General features: G+C 41.1%; 1 protein-coding gene across 3 annotated transcripts in view; it reads left to right on the top strand.

The window, feature by feature from the left end:
• The window catches only part of LOC120949810 (neural cell adhesion molecule 1), a 111,700-nt gene extending 108,347 nt beyond the window's left edge, over positions 1 to 3,353 (top strand). For all 3 annotated transcript variants that reach the window (XM_040367340.2, XM_040367339.2, XM_040367341.2), the window contains exon 15: positions 155 to 3,353. In XM_040367340.2, the coding sequence (XP_040223274.1) occupies positions 155 to 697 (543 nt within the window). In that variant the 3' untranslated portion in view covers positions 698 to 3,353. The remainder of the gene's footprint in view (positions 1 to 154) is intronic.
• Positions 3,354 to 19,551: the final 16,198 nt, after the last annotated feature.

Genomic DNA, 19,551 nt, shown 5'->3' with positions numbered 1-19,551 from the left:
CCTGAAATACTTTATTGCTTTACTGATGTAACAATTATCTTCGATGAAGAATAGTTAAACCCGTTGGGCTAATTCCACTATGAATATGCACTCAAATTAATGCACGTAATGCTAATGTCCCTGCGTCCAACTTATCCAACTTATCTTCTCTTAGATGGAGTACATTAAGCGAAGGCAACACATATCGACCATTGACACAAACAGCCCGAGCAGGTTGCTGCTGACGACAACTGCCCCGAACCAAACCTTCATCGGTTCGTCGATGGCGGCCGCTCTGCATGCAAACCACTCCTCCACCCTTGGGTACTGCACGCTCCGCAACGGCACCCCGCAGGCATCGAACTCCATCACGAACGTGTCGATGTGCCACATGCCCTCGACCTTCACGACGGCCTCACACACCACCTGCACCCTACCCCGGCATCCGGTGACGGCTGGCACTGGTGCAGTAGGCCCGGGCCCGCTCACCCCGAACGCACACCACTGGCCGTCGTACGGTGGAACGATTGCTGGCGTCCGCAACATTACCGCCATCTCCGTGACCAGCAACCAGGGATCGCCGGCACCTCCCCCACCATCGGCCATCGCGATGCAGCACCTCGGCCCGACGGCCCGGACGCGAGTGTGCATCGGTCTGCCCGAGGACGAAGTGTCCGCCGATACGCCCCTCATGATGAAACGCGAAAGCACCGTATGACTATAGGAGTCTCACAGGGTCGGTGATACGGCCCTGTGAGAGTTTGCCGCGGTGTCTCCGTTCCTCACGCGAAGGGGTAGTAAGTTCGGGAAGGTGTAGCTTCCAGCATTTCGACCGTGATGGCACCGGCAGAGTCAATCTAACTGTGCGGTCCAGCGGCTTTGCTTCCAATGGAAGCCATCACTACCGCACTGGACTGGACGGGTGCTGAAGAAGAGAGCGGGTGAAAGACCAAACGTCAGCTGCCACCAGAATCCCAGCTGCTATGGCACACCGACACAGCTGTTGTGCTTTTGTTCGTTTGGCGTTCATTAAAACCGTTGTATCATTTTGTGATATGAATACGCTGTGAATAGTAGTCGTGTCCTTGCTGTGAGCAGATCAATGAGGGGGTAAGTATAGTGGCGTTGAGATTGTTGGTCCCGGGCGGTGCAGCAGACCAAAAGTCACACAAAAAAGTAACAATCCAGCACAGGTAAGGGAAGTATAGTCACAGTTCCATCTGCACCTGCAATAGGGAGTGAGAAAGAGAGACACAAATGGCCAAAGGGATACAGAAAAAAAAAAAAACATTAGTGAGCTTTTTTCCAATGCAACTGAGTGCAATCGACCTACGATTTGGTTCTGTAAATAGATGTAAATAGTCAAACTCAAGCTCAAGTCACTATAGGAAGAGAAATATGTCACATTACGCATCTCCTCACCTGCAGCAGATTCATCTCAATAGTGAAAAATTATTAAATCGTTTTTGAGCAAATAACACGATGCAACTAGAGGTGATCTGTACCAACGTAAGCGAAAGATGATCATAAAAGCAAGCAACTTTGAACTAACTTTAGACACATACATCACAAAACGAAATTAAACAGTACACAAAAGGAAACCCCCTGTATGCTATTAAGCAAATTAGACCCAACTCAACATACTAGCTAGCGAATAATAAAGCCCCAAACTCAGTCAAATCTAACTCGAGCTCCCCGTTCCCGAGAGCTGCCAGGCAAGGGAATCGATTGTCAACGTGAAGGAACACTACCTAGTAGGATGGGACACAGGCATGAAGCTACGATGTGAGCGCATTGCACCAAACCACACACCTCCGATTGTGCCACCCATGCGAGTGGTTATCTATTTTTTTTCTCCAGCGATCTTACCATGTTCGATAAATTGGATAAGCACGTCTCTAGGTGGCTCGTCCTATGGGGGAAATGCTTGCCCGAATCGGTACACGTTGCTGCTGGCGGTGTGCTGCTTACCGACGAGCACCTTGCTTATCACAGTGGCTGTACTTTGGCTATATCTTGATAACAACGGGAAATGGGAGGAACGAAAGACGCTTCGGTAGTCTTTCCGTTGCATAACGACGACGACACACCAGTACACAGTGCATACCGGTGCGCCAGAACGACGGAGTGATTGATGACGTTAAAAATGGCATTTTTTGCTGCTGTTGTTGTTGTTGTTGCTATATATCTCCCTTGTACTATTGGAAAAGACTTCGATGTAAGGCCAATGTCGGAAGCCACTATCTTGCGGGTGTAATATGAAGCTCGTTTTAGCTCGAACTTCCCTGCCCGTTACAGCTGTCAACACAATCGATGATGGATGTTTTCTTCTTTTTTTTTGCTTCTTCCACCGTTTTACCGAGCTGGGTTGTGCTGGATGGGGAAATTGGATTTTCACCTACGGAATACAGTGTATTGATGGTATAATTTTTTGTAATTTATTCGCTTTCAACAGTTGTAGCTTTTATGCAACGGTATTTTTTATTATTTGCTTTTTAAAGTATTAGATTATAAGGAAAACATGAAATGTCAAAATTTTTGCTCTTGTGGTTTCCATAACAGTACGAAACGTCATTTTCCTACGTTGTTCTATAACACTAATTTTTCCTCATTCGAGTAAACTTCTCGGCCACTCAAGGACACTCCAAATGTAGTATAATTATTTTTTAAATTGAAATTGCTAAATATTGCTGCAAACCAGTGATCGCCATGTACAGCAATAGCACGTCACAGAAATATATACCACGATCAAATGCAGGCACACATCTCATAATCAGCTCATCTGCCTTCGGCGTTCGCAGTAGGTCCTGGGAAGGAAGCGTACGAGTTTGATTTGGTTTAAAATTGAATGTCACAGGACTGTAAATATGTAAAATTACCTGCAAACACAACCAACCAAACCAGATAGAGCAAAAAAAAAAAATCACAAGTTAGTCGATTGATCAAAATCAAAGGAAAAATCGCCTCCGCACATTGCGAGCACAGTGAGGGAAAACAAACAAATCAAAAGTTAGATTCTTTATCTAGATATTAATATCAATACGCGAGGTCTAAAGGGCTGGGCATAAAATGACAGGACACTGGATCTGTGGACTCACTTCACACGGTGGAAATGGGGAGTGTATGGAGAACTGAGCAAAATGTCCTACTATAAGTATTATCGATCGATTAGTTACAAAATGGAAACAAAACACTGCAGCATGTTAAGGTTGATAAGCGGTGTTGAAATCCGGTCGAGTCGTTTTGAGAATGTTTGAAAATATGAAAACGAATCTTGAGCTCAGCACTCGCAGCTGTACGGTGCGAAGGTGCAAGGGAAATTATGATTATGAATTGCAGTTGTAAATAAAATAGATAAATTTATAAAACATGAATTCGTGGTCACTTTTCTGTATTTATCCAGTGTTAAAATTTGATGACATTTTTTTCTTGTTTTAATTAACAAATTACTACGCAACATCGGAAACGTCATTCAAGCGTTCAAATTTGCGATAATGTCCAGCATCGCAAACAATGCATTTGCGGAAAGAACTCCAAAGCTATAGATGTTGTTCGGTGAAACAACATTAATACTATCCACTTATTATCTTCCAGAGCAAATGCGAAATGAAAAAGCAAAATAATATATCCGGTCCGCCAGTAAACCGTTAAAGCCTTAAATTAAATAAATTAATTTCAATAAATGGATAAAATCACACGTTGTGCGCTGCTCGCAATATCGAGCAATATCGACGTATGTGCGCACGTGTGTATGGGAACTTTTCTCGTTCGACCCAAAATGATTTATTTATGTTGAGTGTTTCTTCACTGCGGTGAAATAAAGCGGCGGCAACGTGGGTTGCACGGAAATGGTGAGCGTAAACAGGAAAACGGAAATGCAAGCACCCCGAACACCCCGACGCAAACAATGTCACGATGAATGGCAATTCCAAAGGTGAGCCGTATTAGCATGTGTATGTGTGAGATGGTGGGAAATGAAAATTAACAAAAAATGCTCTCAATTGAAAAAAGCTGAACAAAACTGAGCTAACGAGTGTGACCCAAAACCCTCAAATGAGACAAATTGAGTACGTCGAACAATAGGTAAAGCATTCGGCTCAATTCACCGAACAAAGAAAACAACAACAGCCGGCGTAAGCCGCATCTATGTGAAAATTGATCAAAGGCTCGATCGGTGAGTATAATTGTTATTGATTGAGGTGCGAGAAGAACAATATGTCTAAATTTATGTCGCTATCATGAAGTGAAATGATTGCTAGATTTGTTTTGTTAGTTTTTCACGAAACTCTTTTTATGTACCACGATGTCATATTTTAGTGAACCGTACAAAATATATAACATACAAAATAACAAAAGTTAAATATTTCAACAAAACCTTATCCAATTTTCTCCCAGTCGCCAGTTTTAACTCATTTCTTAAATGATGGCTCCTTTCATTAAAAACACATCAACATCAAAAACACTTCAAAAGTTCTTTTTATATTGATAATGAATTCCACAATGGTTCGGTGATAAAAAATGAAGCCAAATTTTATATTCATATCAGCGCAATTGATGGTCTGTTCTGTGATCGGAAACATGTTGCTTTTCATTCACTTTTCCTTCCTGTACAATTACACCACGAATGAAATAATACCACGCCTCATCACTGAACGCACATTTGCACACAAAAAAAAACGGTTGGCTCATTGATTTTCTGTTTTTGTTGTAAAGCTGTGCGTTACCTTTTGTCTGATACTTTTTAACCCCTTTCTGCACGGCACAGCGAACAGAAACTTTGAACGTTAATGACATATTAATTCAAAAGGCACACGCGACCCATCGGAGGCCGAAATGAAAACAGCCCCAATGAAAAATGAAACGTGTAAAATCGAATTTCATTTAATTAGTCGTATTTACGAAAAACACTTTGCCAAAAAGGTGGGTTTCAGAAGATTGTTAAAAAGGGGTTCTTTGTGTGGGGTTGCAGAATGAGGCAAAACGCCGTTGCTCGGTAGCAAACAAAAAGATTGAATTTCTTTTACAAAAGCACTACGCTTGCAAAAGAAAAAAACCAGCGTAATGTGGGTAAAATATTGCCCAAGTTTCAACTTTTCAATTTAAATTGATTTTTTTTTGTTTCATTAGGAAACTAGTTATGCTGAAATTCCAGGCTTAATCAAGATAAATAGATACTCACCATGGCATAACGGGTGTTTTGGAATTTATTTGACATTCATTTTAAAATTTATAGAAAGGTAACGTGGCTATTGCAAAACTAAAGTAAGCAATTGCAAAAACTTCAATCCTATAAAAAATTACAAAACCCTTCTCATTTTCAATCGTTCTACTATTATGCATTACTTTTTCACTCTGTAGTGAAACAAGCATTGACAGTGAGGTGTTGTAAGTTCGATATAACTTGGGTAATTTTTTGTATTTTGTATTTTTTGTTAAAAAGGTACGAAATCCGTGCATGAGGCAATAAATAAAAACATTTTGCCTCAATCGTAAATTTTTAACAAATGTGTGAAGAAAGCAAGTTGTAATTCAACTGTTTAAAAACTTAAAACTATCGCTTTCTAAAAGATTATTTTGCATAGTGGTGTTTTGATTTGCATAAATGTTCCACATTTCAGCATCAAAATTTTACACTATTGTCTTGCTTTTGTCAAACTTATCTACATTCCATCCTAACGGAGAGCAATATCATCACCACAAAATACTTCAAACACAAGACCAGACATCATACTCCACATTTTGTGCAATACAATTTAGGAGTAAAATTAAAATGCTGGTCACAAATAAAACGATAGGCGTGTCTCTTTGTCTTCGCGAATGAACTGTCCACCCTGATTGTGAGCCTTTTTTCATCGAATTTTTCACCTTCATTATAGCGACCTTTTTCTTTTGTAACAGATTGTGATTTCAGATTACGTTTCCGGTTTGCGTTGTGCTGCCGTTATTGGTGTTGGTTGCGCATCACCTGCTATCACGGTTACATGATGGTTATCGTTGGACATATTCTTCTCCTTTTCACATAGAAAACAACAGCAACAGCAAACATGATCCCAGACATAAACGAGAATCACATTTTTAATGAAGATTTCTGCACCGTAAAATAAAATACGACAGAAGCAATTGGCGACATGAATTGGGCGAATTATAAACCTAAACAGCATTAGCAACCGGCAGCAACAAGCTGAGGTTGCAGATTGTATTGTGTTCAATTGTGACGCATTGGACGGATTACTTTTTATTCTACCTGGGCTGTTTGGACGCTTCGATTGCGATCGGCCATCTGTTTTGTGTAGTGTGTTTCGATTTCGCAAATTTCATTATTCTATCATCATCCACCGGTCGTACGGTACGGCAGTTCCGGTTCTATTTTGACGAGAGCAATCTATTGGCTAAGCTTAGCGGTGGAAATTTTCGTTGTGTTACTTTTTTCGTATTTTTTCTTTTACGAATTCGATTTTTATTTCTCGTTACCTAAACAAACGCCCGGTTTTGTAGGATTGTCAAACCAAAATTCAGACGCTTTTTGTTTCGTTTCCGGCGACGCTCAGTTTGAGGGGGAGGGTGCGTTTGTTTAATTTTCGTCCGGACCAATTCGTCTCATTCGTTTGGTTCAATAAATCTGTCACCCCTGATTGATTTATTGCTCGGCACATCCCGAAGTGTGTAACGTTCGAGTGACAAACCAAAGGCAACTGGCAATGGGTTTTGATGAAAACCATTATAAAAACAAAACGAAGCTAAATTAATGCATTGCCCAATGGGCTGACACGGCACGGAGAGCGTAAAGATTGTATAAAATGCAGTTGTGAAATGTACAGTTTTTTTTTCTTCTGCGAGCATACACATGGGCTTCATCTAAAGGTGGTGTTTCTTTATTCATTTCAAACTTTGACGGAATGAAACGGCGTTGATAATAATTCAATATTCCTACAACTTATTGTTTTTCGTACAACAATGTTCAAAAACTATGACGCATCAGTAACGGGGAAACTAGATCAACTATGTTTCTGTAAGGACTATGTTTTGCTTCCTTTTCCGTTTTTTCTACTATTTTATTGTTATCTCTTGCACCTCGTAAACTGTTTACGACAAAGCATGATTTTCTTCATGCAGACCAGGACAACAATCATCAAGCACCATTAAAAGAACCTTTTTTAAGGTGTTATTCCTTTCTCTGGGTTAAGTGCAATCCAGCAGCGCAGGTCAGTCGGTGGGGCGGGCGATGATGCTTGACAAGATAATGGTAGAAGCAGAATTGCATAAACGACCTCAAAATGTACCACAGCAAGGGATACTCCTCTAAGCAGTACTGACGTCAAGATGGGTTCAGTAGAAAACAAAAAAATCCACTCCTTTCTCAACACAATAGGAGAGGGAAGGCGAATGAGGGAAAAAGAGAGAGATACAGAGAGTGTGAGAGAGAGAGGCACACACACACACACACACACACACACACACACACATTTTTAAAAAGAGTGAAAGAGAGCTCTCAGGACAAAATAAAAAAAAAGTTAAAATGTTCGTCCTTGCTATAAGGCGATAGAAGTGGAGCAAATCCTCCCGATAGATGTGCATGTACCAGGATAGGTGGTTCCACCCTTAACTCCCATTTCTGGCTACCGTGAAAGCTAAACCAAAACAAATGAAAAACGTGGAATCACAGGGGGGAAAGCCTTTTTGAAAGTGGGTGTGATGAGGGAAAACCAGCGAAAGAATGAAAAAAAAACCTCTAACGACTGAGGATTACGAAAACTAAAAATGTCACCTTCGGTTTGCTCTTTCATCGTTGGAACTGCCGGAGCCTCTCGATGGTCTCGATGATCCTGGAAGACGATGTTGGCGCCGACCAGCCTCAAACTGGCACGCTTTTTTTTGTCTACCCTTCGCAGGACAGCTCTGATGTGACTGCTTATAATGCCGATTGTACTGATGCTCGAGTTTTGCGTTTTGCAGAACGCCTGCCTCAGTCCCTGGGAGTGCCTTTCTACTGGCACGACAGAAGCCACTCGCTGGTGGTCGTTGCGGTGAGTCCGATCCTTGACACAACGCTTGCCACAATGCACAGCCAGTCCAGTGCTGGTGAAAGTGTGGGCTGGGTTGGGAGTTGAAACCATTTCTTGGGTTTGAGACCGACTTGGCCGTGACTTACGTGGCTTTCGTTTTTCAGCTCTCGCCCCGGGAGAGATCACATCGGTGTCAGCACACATCGGAGACGGAGACGGCACATAAGCCTCAAGAAGCACGGCTTATTCTCACTCCATCGCTGGGCACCTATCTCGGCCTCGGGCCGGGTTGAACTGGTTCGGTCTGGTGGGTAGCTTTGAAGGCAAGCACATACAAAAATCCTGCATACAGCCAAGATTCGCTTTCATCTCTGCTTCAGCCACCTCACCATCGCCACCGCCTCCGCTTCAGGTAAATCTTTCCGTCAAACCCCGATGGAAAACTCGGCAACTGGAGTCTTTTCGCACTTCAGTGTGGTGTTTTATCTTTTCAATTTTCCTTCCACCGATTGTATCCCGGCCCGGGCTTATGGCAGCGGGATTCACTTTCCGGACCCACCCTGGCTTGGCTTTTCTGCCAAAGCTTGGGGGGAATTTCGAATTATCCTCATTTCATTTCTCTCCTCCACGGACGCACTCCTCTGCTCTGTTTGACTTTCCCTGCGTACGAGGTGTCCTTGAAACACATACACACGTGCATACGCAGCCGTAACAGCAAAGCAAAAAAAAGCACCATGATCCTGTTTGCCTACATTTCTTTTACTTGTTCTTTAATTTTGTCTCACCCCGCTGGTACGCTCTGTTCCTGTCTATTCTTTCTACGTGTGGATAGGCGCCAAGTTTGCGATTGTCGACCACAATCGCCGGTCGTGTCAGTTAGCATGGTTAGGATCGCTGGGTGGCGTTGGTGGCGGTGGTTTAAACTTTATGGCTTAATCTTATGTGCTACCCTGCATGGGATCGTTCACAAGCTGGTGCTGTCGGTCCTCATTACCACCATGTACGGTCGACGTTCGGCAATTGTTGGTATGTGTTTTTACGTCAAGCAAAAAAAAAGATAGATGTTCAGCATACCGTAGACACCAATTCTTGGCAAAATGTTTAGTGTTTTGCGGTCAACGTTACTACTTACATTACGTATGAATAATCATGCATTATTGAGGGAAGTCACACCTAGAATCTGATAGCAAATTTAATCGAACACGTGTTAGTATTATTTAAAATATTGCACTGACAGAGCATTTCAGGTATTGTGTTTATTATGTATTTCGGAATGGTTATGTATTTCGATCTAAATTGCTCAAATGGAAGATTGTTTAAAGATGATATCGTTATAAATAAGTTTTAGCTCTTTTGCCTAAGGAAGTTAATGGTGACAATGGGCCCCTTTCATTTCAGAGGTATTTGACGAATTTTTACATGTAAGAGGTATTACAATATCAAAAGCACCACCGTACTACCCGCAATAAAATGGACAAGCTGAGAAGGGATTCAGGACAGTTAATGAAATGATAAAAAGATACATGGGAAAGTGAAACATCTAACTCTCGTAAGAAAAATAAATAGGGTTTCAACAATCTATAGAAACTCTCCGTGAAATGTCACGCAGGTTAGTCCCTCATCAATACTTTAAAATAATGTGTTTCAGACCATAATAAATAATATAAATCCTAGTAGGATTAATCTACTAGACTAAAACTGATACCTAAAAAATCTCATGGTCGTGATATGATACTTAAAGAGAATGAACATGTAAGACATATTCAATTTGAGAAGGGAAAAAGGAATCATTTTAGGGAAATAATACTATGGACCACAGTAACAATTTATTTTAAAAAACAGTACTTTAAGCTGGTTAACATGCATACAAACATATAAATGTATATTCCAATTATACATTAACATGTTAAGAGGGGAGAATGTAGTATTAAAGGATCATAAGTGTAAAGTAAGATTAAGAATTAGACTTAAGTATAAACGAAGGATTGACTGCAATAGTATGTGTAAGAAGTGTAACATGCGGACGAGTAAACGCGCAGCCTTTTGGTTACAAGGAAATATACAGCTAAAGAGAACAGTTCACAATTCAGCTTTCACAATGTTATTGTGTATTTCGGCTTGCTTATTCTTTCTTGGCACAGCAATTGTTGTCGACCAAAGTTTGCCTGAACCACTAGTGAGCTTGGCTTTCAGTATCTTATTTATTACCGATAGCTTGAACCAAAGGCGGATTTATCCATCTCGGGGCCCTAAGCGGGGGATAAAGTTGGGCCCCTGGTTTCCTTAAAAGTCCAGACAATAATATCGCATTTTTTAAATATCTTGTTACGAACACCAAATATGTTATCCTGATTTCGTTAGGGATTAATTTTCTTCTGTCGTTTTTTATGGCAGTTAGTTCAGTATTTTAATAGCACCTATCTGCTTCTTCATTGGCATAACAACCATTGTCGGTCAAGGCCTGCCTGTACCCAGTAGTGAAGTGAGCTTGATTTTCAGTGACTTTTGTTACCGTTGCAGGATAGTCAGTATTACGTATGAGGGCACGGTCTATTCGGGACTTGAACCCATGACGGGCATGTTGTTACGTCGTACGAGTTGATGACTGTACCACCAGACCGGTCCAAATAGCATCTATAGTCTTAGTGTAATCAAGCTAACATATTTTGCATATTTTTAGGATGTGCATCCTCGTTGGTTCCGGTAGTGCAAAAATCAAAACTATATTCAAATACTAGCTATACTAGTGTTACTAGTGTTTGGTATAAGGAAGCATTTCATTCTCTGTAGTAGTTTTTCAACACAAGTACGCATTAGGTCGTTTTTCTAAGCTAAGTGTCTTTTATATTGAAATGAATCAATGAACAATGAAATGATAAACTGTAGTTATCAAAACTCCAGACTTTCCGAATTTCAGTACAGATCTAGGTATATCTAGATAAAGGCATATCGGGAAAACCAAACAAAAAAAAATCTGAATTGTACTCATTTATACTTTTGTATTTTTAGCGCAGAGTTTGCAATACATTTGTTTGCTCATTCATGTACATGAGCTGTGAAAGCCACTATACAAAGCTTATGTGATTTCCTGTTTCACAGATAGGATTATAGGAAAATCCGCCACTGGCTTGAACCCATGTTGGGTATGTTGTTAAGTCGTTCGTGTAGATGACTGTACCACGAGCCCGATTTGCTTATTAATGGTTGATAAATACAGGGTTATCAGCCATAGTCGGCTTTTAACATTTTGACATATTGTACGCATAACTCAAGGTGTATGGATATTAGGAGGTGAAGTGCTTCAGAGCAAATTGACATTTCGCGACTTGACATAACAATACTGGGGGCTCCGGTATTAAAATCGGCGAGGGCTGGAGGGGGGTATGGAAAATTGTATGCGATTTGACATAACAATACTCAATGATGGCGCCCGGAAAACGCGCTAACAATTCACCTCCTTCATAAACACACCTTGGCATAACTGAGCAGGATACTCATGTATCTAGGCAACGGCAACTATCGTTCCTCTTCGATCGAGTTTGGGAAAGTGGCTGAGTATTGACATGTTCAGTGAGTTGTTGATTTGTTCGACCACATAATTAGCCGCGTTCACACACGTTATTCTGTTCAAGGTGTCTAAATAGACTTCAGGTGGGTCCTTAGCACTGTTTTTAGTATTCATGATGGATGGAGATTTCTATGGAGATAGATAGATAGTGTCGTAATTGTAATTGTAATTGTTTATTGTATTAAGTGATTGGCCAAACAAGCGGCCTTATCACTGAATTAAAACTAAAACTTAAATAACTAACGCAGTGTACAATGACAAGACGGATCAACAGAATCTAGTAGGTAGGTGCCAGTCAAATAAAAAGTAACGCTGATTAAACTTACGGGCCATCGCAGTCATTGGGTCGTTCTCGCTGTATGCACGTCTTGTAAAGTCAGTTCTTATTAGTCTGTAGTTACGGAACACTCTAGGAGGGACATTTATGTTGACTCTAGCCAGTAGTTCTGGCGAATCTATCTCACCGACAATAAGTTTGGACAAAAACGTACATTGGGCATTATCACGTCTCCTAGCAAGTGTGTCCAGACCAAACAACAAACAACGAGTATGATACGATGGACGAGGGGTTACATTACGCCACGGAGTGAAGTGTAGGACAATACGAGTAACTCTCTTTTGGACAGCTTCTATTCTATTGGACCAAACACTAGAGAATGGACACCAAACTGTAGAACTAAACTCGAGGATGGAACGAACATAGGACTTATACAGAGTTAACAGGCAGTGTGGGTCATTGAGTTCTCTCGAATGTCGACGAATAAATCCTAGCATTTTGTTAGCTTTGTCTAAAATATCACAGTAATGTTGTCGGAAATCTAGTTTGCGATCCAGGGTGACTCCTAAATCCCTGACCGTATTGCACCGCGGTAGTTGTGTCCCTGATATGCTATAGATATATCTTATCGGACTAGCTATTCTAAAGAAAGACATTGACGTACACTTATCAACAGAAATTAGCAGGTCGTTATTGATACACCAGTCAGAGAAAACATCAATCGATCTTTGCAGAGAAAGAGAGTCGGAAGTGTTACGTACGATACGAAACAGCCTAACATCATCCGCATAAAGCAGACAATCTGCTTCCGTAATGGCCAGTGTGACGTCGTTAATAAAAAGCGAGAACAGCAGTGGTCCCAAGTTGCTGCCCTGAGGGACGCCAGATGAACTCTCGAAAACGTTAGAGGAGACACCATCGATTTGTACGTAGTAGCTACGTTCAGAGATATAGGACCTGAACCAATTCACCAGCGGAGTAGAGAGACCGATCCGGGCGAGCTTAGCCAACAGCAAGCGATGGTTCACACGATCAAACGCAGCCTTAAGATCAGTGTATACTGCATCCATCTGAGCTCCGGAAGTAAAGGCTGCGTGGCAGTTGGAGACGAATTCCACCAGGTTTGTGGTAACACTGCGTCGAGGAAAGAAACCATGCTGGCGTGTAGAAATATAAGAACGACAGTGATACATTAGCGAGTTTTGTATGACGATCTCAAACACCTTGGCACAAGAAGGCAAGGTGGTTATACCGCGGTAGTTCTCAGCAGAGTTTTTATCCCCTTTTTTGTACACCGGAAACATCACAGAGGATTTCCAGGCTGTGGGTACAGTACTTTGTGCAAAAGAGAGTTGGTAGATTTGAGACAGAGGCTCTGCTAAAAATTCGCGGCATTTGGCAAGGATTGCCGTAGGAATACCATCGGGTCCAGGGTTGTATGAGGTTTTGACCTGCTGCAGAGCACGTAGTACAGTATCTACCGAGATAATAATATCGCGTACATCAATGTCAACAACATCACGGGGCACATTATTTAAAGCTGCTTCTAATGATAAGCTTGCATCATCCGTAGTAAAGCAGTCCTTGAAACGATCAGCAAATAAGTTGCACATGCCTTCCTTACTGCTTGTGGAGACGTTGTTATATGTGAGAACATCGGGGAGCGAGCTGTTACCGCGTTTTGATTCAACATACCTCCAGAATCGTGTTGGGTGTCTGATGAGCGAGAATTTCACTCGAATGAGATAACGAGTATGAAGTTGTCTGTTATAGCTTCTATATACATTATGGGCAGCAATGAACCTTAATTTGGAGTGTAGTGAGTAAGGGTTACTTAATTCTGCTAGAAAATATCTGTCAAACATACATTTTCATTAGGGCAGGGGAAGTGTTGCCACCGACAAACCGACGTGACACTGGAGTTACAAAAGTGTCTCACACGAAAGTACTGTCATTTACCAGAGAGGCGATCACTTCTGTCAAAGTAAGCTCTGTTCACTGCTGCTTCGATGTAAACAACTTTTCTAAATACAAATTGCGAAGGAAGTGTGAGGCACGATTTTGCGAGAATTATTGGACAAAACACCCAGGAAAATCATTTTATAAGCTTCCAAATCAATGCAAAAGATGTGAGAAGTACATAAAACAATACGCATTGGAAATTGTGAAGAAAAACAAAAAGGGGATTTAGCAGTTTCTTTTCTGTGTCAGTGTAGTAAGCGAATCATTATAGAGATGGCGCTAGTGTTTAACGTATTTTCATTTTAAATAAGGAGACAACTTTTGAAGCTCATTTTGTTCGAAGTGTCACGTCGGTTTGTTAGTGGTGTTGCAGCCTGTGGCGAATCTTTTTCGAGCAATCATTTTGACATATAATTTTTATTTGCTTACAATCTTTTGACAGGTACATATAAATATCGTGTTTTTCGTGTTTTAACCAAGGTCCATAAATTACTCCAGGTCGGTCCGTCCAGTGTACTTTGACATATTTTGATTTGACAGCTTGGGGATCCAAAGTTTCTTAGTAACTCATACAAAATCCATAGCAACCCTGACTCCCCTCCTTATAATAATTTGTAAGCTTGTCGGAGCCGTACTCTATAGCCGTCAGCCAGTCTCATTTCTCCAGTGCCTACTTTGTTTGTAACTCAAATCATAATGACTGTAAAAATTGCCAGCAAAATGCCCAAAATGGGCAACATAAAATTAATAATACAGTGAACCCTCTCTTATTTGAGAGGCGATGGGACTGTCGAATAAGAGGGGTTTTCAAATTACAGAGGTGGAAAGTGAATGAAAGGTCCATCCAAACAAGAAAGAGACAGAACATTTAGTATGCAGCCTTAACTGTTGCTATAGGAAACTGCGAACAGGATTGCCAATTTGAGCATACATCATTCAATAACCATGGCAACACCATACACAAATAAGAGGGACACAGATTTCAGAGGTTTTTTAAACTAGAGGAACAAAAATGTACTGGAAATCAAGGGACTGTGCAAAATGTTCAAATAAGAGAGGTTTTTCAAATTGGAGAGGTGTCAAATAAGAGAGGGTTCACTGTATAAGTATTTTACAACACAAATCTTTAGAAAGTGAGAGTGTAAAATTGTTTTAAACATTTTTGTCTACCTATTGGCATTAATTAAAACATTTACCGACCCGTATTCGCGTTTCCGAAAATAGGAGCAAAGCCTGCCGAAAATAGGACCAAACTGCCGAAAATAAGAACAAAATCAATGTTTACATTTTCATGAATATCGCTAGAAAATGCATTTAAAACGGCAAATAAAAAATAGCACAACATAATACGATAGTTTATCGTCCATAATAATGTCACATTCAAGAAAAATAATAAAGATTGTAAGTGTAGCTGTTTAAGTGAAACTGCTGCACTAACCTGCAACAAACAGCAACAAACATCGCGTGCGGTAATCAGGCATATTGAAATTTCCCCTCCAAAGGAGGCAACAAACCGCATCTCTAGTAAATGTACATCACACAGATTCAATTTGCGCACAGATATAATAAAATTGATTAAGAACCTAAGTTCAAAAATATAGCAAATACAAATAATGATACAGAACAAGTCAGAAAATACTGTTCATATAATCATGTTTAGTGTAAAAGTATGGAGTTCTGGCCATTAACTGATAGCGTTGTTGATAGTGAACTATTTTGTTAATTTGTATGATTATGATATTCGCACCATCCATGTTTGCACAATATGTTAACATTCTTTATCACTATATCCCGTACTTTGTTCGAGAGGTATCAAGGCACATAAAGAATGCAAAAGAACTTATCGTATCAGTTGCAAGGGACATGCCTCCATGCTTTCTAAGGCATCCCTCAGGGACACCAGGGAATGGAAGCTGACTTATCTACAATCTGTATCGAACGTGCCTTGGGCCACTAGCATATTTGCACGGAGTGGATGAGTAAGCTACGAAACGCTTCTCACTATGACTAGATGAATAGATATTCATCTCAAGAGACTGACGAATGTAACTACAATACTGCTAGATCGAAGCAATTTACTAGTTGTACGGTGGAGTTATTCTTTGGAATGGAAAGAAAACTGGCCATTATTTGAAAATGAACTGAAATGAAACGCTCTTTTTTGTGAAACATTGTGGGAATAATGCCTTTTGAATATGTCCATATTCTGAATCTATTCCACAGCAGCTTGCAAATGGCACGAATAATATGATTCGTTATTCGAATTATGTTTCATAAGCCATTTTCTGTGCCACACCACCGTGTAGAAAGTGGTCGAAGTAATAGCCAATAAATCATAGCTACATTCCCAGGAGACGTCTTCCATCAACCGCTCATATGAACTACTTTTTTCGATACCCCTTTTCCGCCACAATCCGGCGCATTGTGTCCACCTGACCGACTGCACCGTCAATGTGTCGCGCAAACAAACAAAAAAATACACACACACACACTCAGCAGCAAACAACGCAGGAATTGCTGCTGTGGTACACATAAATTTGCTGCGGGAAATGCGACGGAAGCTGAAAAGTTATGCACCTTCAGGGCGGCGCATACGCTGTCGAGCGCATTGAACCGACCAGCATGCAAGCCAAACTCCTTCCTTTCCAACCTGTAGTAACTGCTGCGAGCCATGGTCGAGCGCGTTCTACACCATTGCTCGTGAAACTCGTTGCACAAGCATAGCTGGCGTGTACGAGCTGGCCATACAGGCTGGGTGGTTGCGAATGGTCGACCACGGATTTGTGCCGGGCTGAGTGGGAAACTTTTTCAATTTGCTCTCTCAATCTTCGATACATCCAATCGAACTTTATTATATCGATGTCTCTAGCGATATGTAAATCATGCGTAATTTGACGTTTCGTGAAGGAGCGTGATGAAATCGGGTCACATGTTCCTTCGCGTGCGGGACAGTTATGCAGTGGTATTTAGTAAGAGAGATAGAGAAAGAGAGAGAGAGAGAGAGAGAGAGAGAAGAAGAGCGAAGAGTGGACTGTATTAGAAGTTGAATGTCATTGCTTCTTCTACTGCTACTGGCAAATATTGCCAACGATAAATGAGCGAGCGGATAGAGTTTCTGCCACGATGAGTTTTGATGAAAAATCCCAGGAAATTAATTGTTCTGCGGGAATACACGAACACCAAGCATTATTAGTTTCCTTTCAATTCTAGTTTTAACTATCGCTAAATGTTACATTGCGGCACACATGAAGCGATCTGGTGCGTGTAGCCAATTAGGACAAGCAACGATTTCGTAGAAGCTAGAAATTGAAAAAAATATAGGAAATTTTTGTTTCTAAATCTGCATGTCATCGATTCCATTTCAACGATTACACTTCATATTCACAATTCAGTTTTGGATTAATTATGATCAGTTTGATGATGGTTGTCGTAAAACAATAATGAAATGTTTCAAGTGACTTTCAAATACTGATAACGTCAAAGCAATTTTGCAATAATGCTCCATTTTACGTTTCATTAGGGTCTAAACCAAACTTAGCAAAATATCATAACCAAACGTACTGTATCGAGTGTATGGCAAAACACACACTCTCAGCATTTCATATAGGGCAACCGCAACATTAATCTACGCCAACGAGCACCATAAAAGGCGTTTTCGGCAGTAGTTCCTCATCGTTTGACGAGGCTTCCCGGGTTTTTGGAACAACATTTCGCTTATCGTGCAGCGCAACGAGGTACGATAAGCGGATGGGAAAGATGAACTTTATCGATGTCATCATAAAGTTCGTTAATAACCACTGACAGTTCGGCACTGATAAAACGCGCTAACGATGTACGATCCGAAATGGCCGGATTTGCACTCGCACTCTTCTGGAACGCATCCCATCGCTGTGCTTTCGAGCGTTCGATGACACGGTTTACAACTCTGGCTGTTGTGTTGAGTGCTCTTCTGTTGTCCCATCGCTCCTTCCCTACCTAATCGGAGAAGAAGCCACTTGCCACTGCCAATTTGTTCGCCGATGGGAACGATGTCACTATTTATTTGAAAAAAAAGGGCAGAAACGGAAAAGATTGAAACGATCGTGTCCTTGTGTTGGATTCTGATGAGCGTGTGTTTCTTTTGCCCTTCTGTTCTCGTGATTCACACACACACACACACTTACACGTGTGCACACTCCTCGTACGAAGCATAAATATTCAAAGTTTCCTCAATAGGAAAAACATTTATTTGCGTTTCTTAATTGGTTTCTGCGCGCGCGAAAATGGCACCCGAGCTGGTGAGGAGGCGAACGCCAAGCAATAGACCATCAGCCACAAATACAACAACACAATGGCAGAATGAAGAAACAAAGTAAAAACAACGGCGGGTAAATGAGCAAATAAACAGCGAACCATCCGGATGCGGCCGTTTGGGTGGTTTGTTTGGTTGAAGCAGCATTTTATTTCCACCGTTTCATTACCATTCGCACCCCATTCCGCGGGCGAATGAGTCGGTTTCTTGGTGGAATTTTTTCCCCTCCATTTTTTTTGTTTGGTTCCGCTCCAGTATCAATGGAATGAGCTGCCCTTGGTGTGGTGCCGTTCCTAGGGAACAATAGCGCACTGGTGCCATCGCAGGATTTTTCCTATCTATGGTCATAAAAGTAGGATTAAGCATCGTTACGCTGCATTGTGATTATTTGGGTGAGTTTTTCGTAGTTTGATGCGCAAAAAGTTTGGTTTAGTTGTTCGCCTCACAATAGAACGAAACAGTAGAAAAAGTTTGGGGAATTAAAACGCACGAAAGGTTAGCTGTAAGAGGGGGAACGGTTGTATGATGGATTCATAGAAGAAAACAAACATTTTGTTTGATAGTTTGTTATAACACATACTTAGCAAGAAAAGTGAGCGAGACTTTTTGTTTTTCTTGTTGTGTTCTGTTGTGTGTACATTTGCTGCAAAATGTCCTTTGATCTCGATTGCGGGTTGAAATTTTAAACTGAATTCTTTTCTCTTACCTCCACCTCCAAGTGTAGCGAAGCGAATATGCCGATTGCTTTTAGCACCATCTTTCTTCTTCTGTCAACTTAAGTTTGCTAACAAACAAACAAAAAATCACCCTAGTCAGTGGTGCGCTTTCTTCAAAGTGCAACAAACACGCAAACGTAATGGTCACCAGTGTAGTTTTTTTTCCTGTTCGTTCGTCTTTTTGCGTTAAATTAATTCTCAAATTCATTAAAATGTAATTAACAAACTGCACAACAACCACCAGCATATTACGCTTCGTGTTTGCACGCTTAATTCGGTATAATTAAGAATCCTTCATGGCGATGCTTTCGGTTGCGAACGAAAGTGTGAAATATCTTCCCTCGCTGCGCCCTTCAACGAGGCCAGCTATCGAACCATTTATTTCTGTTTTTATTACTCTCGTTCGTCCTTTCAGTCTGACACCGTAGGGTTTCTATCAAATGGGGAAATAGTTACAGCTCGCAATGTGCTTTTTACGTTACTTTGTTTGGTGCGCTTTTTTTACCCAACCGATCACATCACTTTCAGAAACGCATTTATTTTGCAGATGAGGTAAAAGCTTCAGCATAAACAGCAGCTACGTTAGCGACGTTTTCTTGAAAACTTTCCAAACAGGTCATGGTGCAGAGTAGGTTGTTTAATGTAACCTGCACCTTGCGCTGCCAACGCAGGTCATCTTTGTCGGAAGCGTTAGAATCTTCCGAAGCGCAAGTGTAATTAAAAGAAGCAATGCAAATGCCGGAGGAAATGAAAAA

This window comes from Anopheles coluzzii, chromosome 2 (assembly GCF_943734685.1).
Source record: "Anopheles coluzzii chromosome 2, AcolN3, whole genome shotgun sequence".
Lineage (NCBI taxonomy): Eukaryota > Metazoa > Arthropoda > Insecta > Diptera > Culicidae > Anopheles > Anopheles coluzzii.
The sequence above is the reverse complement of the archived record's forward strand: the minus strand, read 5'-3'. Positions and strand labels throughout refer to the sequence as shown.